This window comes from Arvicola amphibius, chromosome 7, assembly GCF_903992535.2.
Source record: "Arvicola amphibius chromosome 7, mArvAmp1.2, whole genome shotgun sequence".
Lineage (NCBI taxonomy): Eukaryota > Metazoa > Chordata > Mammalia > Rodentia > Cricetidae > Arvicola > Arvicola amphibius.
In genome coordinates this window covers 29,611,729-29,615,970 of record NC_052053.1, presented here as the reverse complement: position 1 = coordinate 29,615,970, position 4,242 = coordinate 29,611,729, and the positions used below count along the sequence as shown (strand labels likewise).

Sequence of the window (4,242 nt, the reverse complement as noted above, 5' to 3'; positions counted from 1 at the left end):
GTGTAAGCCCAAAGCCCACAATATTTTTTGTGTGTATGGTACTGCATATCAAACCCAAGTCTATGTGTGTGCTAGGCACATGCTGTACCAGTGATCATATACCCTAGACTTTTGCCCTTCATTAATGCTGCCCTAGTTTCTTTCTGTGTAGAAGGAAATGTTAAGGTTTTAATCATAATATCCAGTGTAATCATACATTATTATTGTATTAACTGACGAAATGTTCTTTATAGTCCCATTGAGCTCATGGCCTTCCTGTGCAGCCACGGCTCTGAGGGACTGTGGTGCATTTAACTGTAAGTTTGTAGAGTGATGTGCTCTGTCTACCTGCAGATAGATCAGATGAGAAACCATATGCTTCATGAAGAGATAGTAGACTTCCCAATATTCCCTTCAGAAGGTGACCTGTGTGCACCCTCTCTCTTGGGAACGGAACCCAAAAACTCAGGTGTGTCACAGGATTCCAAAGCCAGAAGTAATTATTCCCCTGTTGGACCTGTGGCAGCAACAAGCATCCTAGCGTACGCAAGGCCAGACCATCCGAGCTACACCTGTCACGGGAGTAGTCAATCAGAAATGGCCAAGCAATCAGGCTAAGGAAATCAGGAAGGAAACTTCTGAGTATTGCCTGTATTCTGAGAGAGGTTTGGGAGTCCAGGGGAAAGGCAGAGATCCTGAAGCCCCTGCAGACTCTCATAGACAATGTGAAGGTCAAGAGAAGGTCAAGGTGATCTTACGAGAATGTTGACCTGAAATGACAAGCAAGTTCCACCATCCCCTCCATGCCCCAGCCCCCACTCTGACGTTCTGGTATGAGAGAACGTGAGATACTCCAGGTTCTCGTGTGATGGTGAAATACCAGACAAGTCTGACTTAAACGATGCTGATTTCTGACATCTACTAGAAGAGAAGCTCAAACCAGAGGGGAAAAGGACTAGTAACGTAAGAATACAGATCGTCTAGGCCGAGCGGTGGTGGCGCACGCCTTTAATCCCAGCACTCGGGAGGCAGAGGCAGGCGGATCTCTGTGAGTTCGAGGCCAGCCTGGTCTACAAGAGCTAGGTCCAGGACAGGCTCTAAAAAAGCTGCAGAGAAACCCTGTCTCGAAAAAAACCAAAAAAAAAAAAAAAAAAAGAATCCAGATCGTCTATATATGATAATAAATTAAAGTATAAATACATATTGAAATAATGTAGTACATTTTCATCTTTGCTCTTTTGTGTGTGTGTGCATGCATGCATGCACGTGTGTGTGTGTGTATGTGTGTGTGTGTGCTCGCGCGCGTGTCACACTACATGAGTGGGGATGCAAGGACAACCTGCGGGAGTTGTTTCTTTCCTTCCCCCCTATGAGCTCCAGGAATCAAACTCACATTGTTAAACTTGGGCGAAAGCATTGCTGCCAACTGACACACCTCTCCGGCTTCATCTTTAAGTTTTAATAGAAACTCACAAAAGTATAACCAATGCTCCATTGAACTCCTGTTCCAACAATTATCAAGGTGTTGCCAGTCTTACGTCTTCTACTATCCGCTGCAGAGAGAAAGAGAGGTGTGTGCATGTTATCACTTTATTGAAGATACTAGGCCACTCTCTACAACTGAGCTGCAGTCCACCCCTATTGTAAAATATTTTATAATGAATTTTGGCATCGAGTAATTTCATGTAAACATTTTTGTCTTTAATAGTTAAGGAATTTTTAGCATTACCAAGATACCATTACCACACCTAATAAAACCAACAATAATGGTGTAATATAGCTTTTATTCCTGATCAAATTTCCCTGGTTGTCTCACAAACATCATTTTAAGAATGGCATTCGCATTATGATTCGAGTAAGGTCCATAGATTTTCTTAGGTAATAGGTCTCCTAGGTCCATTTTAATGTGCAGTCGTAACTTTACCCTCTAAAGTCTGTGACGGTTAAGTTTCTAATGCATGTGTCATGGTGCCTGCGGACTCGGGCTGATCCCTGAATTCACAGGTTGCCAGGCTGATTTGATGCAAAGGCGCCCTGTTCTGCAGGACAAAGAATTCCTCACAAAGGAGTCTGGCGCCCTCTAGCGCATTTTCAGGTTGTAATTGTTTCTCAGTCTCAAGGCCATTTTGAAACAAAAATAAGAAACTGATTCTGGTGTGACCAGTTCCCACTCGATGACGTTTTAGCTGAGTGTTTGTCACACTGCACCACTCGGCAGTGGGGCTCTTTAATACTGAAAGACAACACAGACATCCAAGTTCAGAATCAGGAGCTAATTGCTTAGTCCTCCACTTGAGTCCTCGGACTGTTGTGGAGATTGTCACAGTCCATCGCTCAGAGTGACATCATTGTTTCTCTGGAGTTTTCTAGACACCTCCACTGTGTTGATGTCTCTTATTCCAAAGTGCTGCTTCTTGGTGGTATCCGGGACTCCATTGGGGTTGGGTTGGGGAAGGTAAACAAGGCCTACTCTAAAGGTGATGAAAGCTTGTTAGCTTTTTGTCGTGGCACACCAAAAAACAGGGGAGAGGCTATATGAAAGGAAAACATATAAATGCATTCTAAAATTCTTAAGGCCAGACCACACCACCTGGACAGAATGAACGAAGGGTGAACTGTATTAGAAACATTGTGTTTTAGATAATGTGATGCTGAAATTAAACTATTCTAGAGCACAAATTGATTGCAAGAGAATGTAAAACAGGTATGGAAATAAAAAGAGCATCAAACCCAGAAGCAGCGTGATCTACAAAGTGAGTTCCAGGACAGACGCTACACAGAGAAACTGTGTCAAAGAAGCAAAAAGCATCATCATCATTGTATTAGTTTGTTTCTTGTTGCTGCAATAAACATTGACCAAAACGAATTCAGGGAGGAAAGGGTCTATTTGCCTTGAACTTCTACGCCAAGGTCCATCATTGAGGGAAGTCAGGGCAGGAACGGCAGCAGGAACTGAAACAGAAGCCAAAGAGGAATGGCTCCCTGGCTTGCTCCCGTGGCTCACTCAGCTGACTTTATACACAACCCAGGAACACCCACAATGGGCTGGGTCAATCATTAATCTGAAACATACCCTACTGACATGCCCACAAGCCAATCTGATGGAGGCAGTTCCTCGGTTGAGAGTCCCTCTTCCGGGTGACTCTAGCTTGTGACGTCTTAGCACTCACTAACCAACCAGCACAACTGCAATGCCAGAAGCTATCTTTAAAAACGTGTTTCTGGGCAGGGGGCAGGATAAATTGAGATTGGCATTGTGGTGAACACCTATAACCCCAACGTATGAAGGCTAAACCTAGAAGAGACTGAGTTTAAGGCCAGCTTGGGCTACATGGAAAAAACTCTGTAAGAAGAGAAACCAGGATGGGAAAGGAGAGGAAGCAGAGGAGCAGGAGGCAGAGGAGGAGGAAGAGGAGGGGGCAATGTAGTAAAAGATCAGCAAAGTCGATCCTCCGGGGAATGTGGAGAGCTGGCAGCATGTCAGCCGAGCTGAGATACGGGTTCACGATACGGGCGGTGAACGAGCGCGTCCAGCAGAATATGGCACAGAAGCCGCGGGATCTCCCAGCCATCCAACCCGGGCTAGTAGTGGTAAGAATTAAACCTGCAGACATGGTGATTGAGGCCTGTGGCCATAGCCAGCGTACTGTTGGAGAGAACTATGTTCAGGAACGACTAGAAAAAGCACCAAACCCTGCAATCCTATCTTCCTGTCCTGAGATCATGGGCCATTTACAGAAACAGAATGTCAACAAATTAATAACTGTCCCCAACCTCTTCATGCTGGGAACCGTGGACTCTGTGAAGCTGGCAGACAAGGTGAGCAGTTCCCGGCAGAAGAAAGGTTCTCCTGAACGGCTTAAACTGGTGGTCCAGACTAACACCCGCGGAGAGGAGAGGAAACACGGCCTTCCGTCTTCAGAGACCATAGCTGTGGTGGAGCACATAAAGACCAGATGTCCCAGCCTGGAGTTTGTGGGGCTCATGACCACAGCAAGCTTTGGACATGATCTTAGTCAAAAACCAAACCCAGACTTCCAGACGTTACTGCGCCTGCGGCAGGAGCTGTATGGAAAGCTGAGCATGCCTGTGGACCAGGCAGAGCCGAGCACGGGCATGTCCGTGGACTTGCGGCATGCTATTGAAGCGGGATCCACAAACGTCCGGGTAGGAAGCACCATTTTTGGAGAGTGGGATTGCTCCAAGAAACCCACCCAACACAAGACTACAACAGACCCGAAGGCCTCAGTGCCAGTGGCATAA

General features: G+C 46.0%; 1 protein-coding gene across 1 annotated transcript; it reads left to right on the top strand.

The window, feature by feature from the left end:
- Positions 1-3,438: 3,438 nt before the first annotated feature.
- On the top strand, positions 3,439-4,242 carry LOC119819707 (pyridoxal phosphate homeostasis protein-like). Its single transcript, XM_038338038.1, has one exon. The coding sequence runs from the start codon at positions 3,439-3,441 to the stop codon at positions 4,240-4,242; it is 804 nt and encodes a 267-aa protein (XP_038193966.1).

What these genes read in the sequence shown, in the direction of transcription:
- LOC119819707 (XM_038338038.1), top strand. Translation starts at nt 3,439, where the DNA reads ATGTGGAGAGCTGGCAGCATGTCAGCCGAGCTGAGATACGGGTTCACG.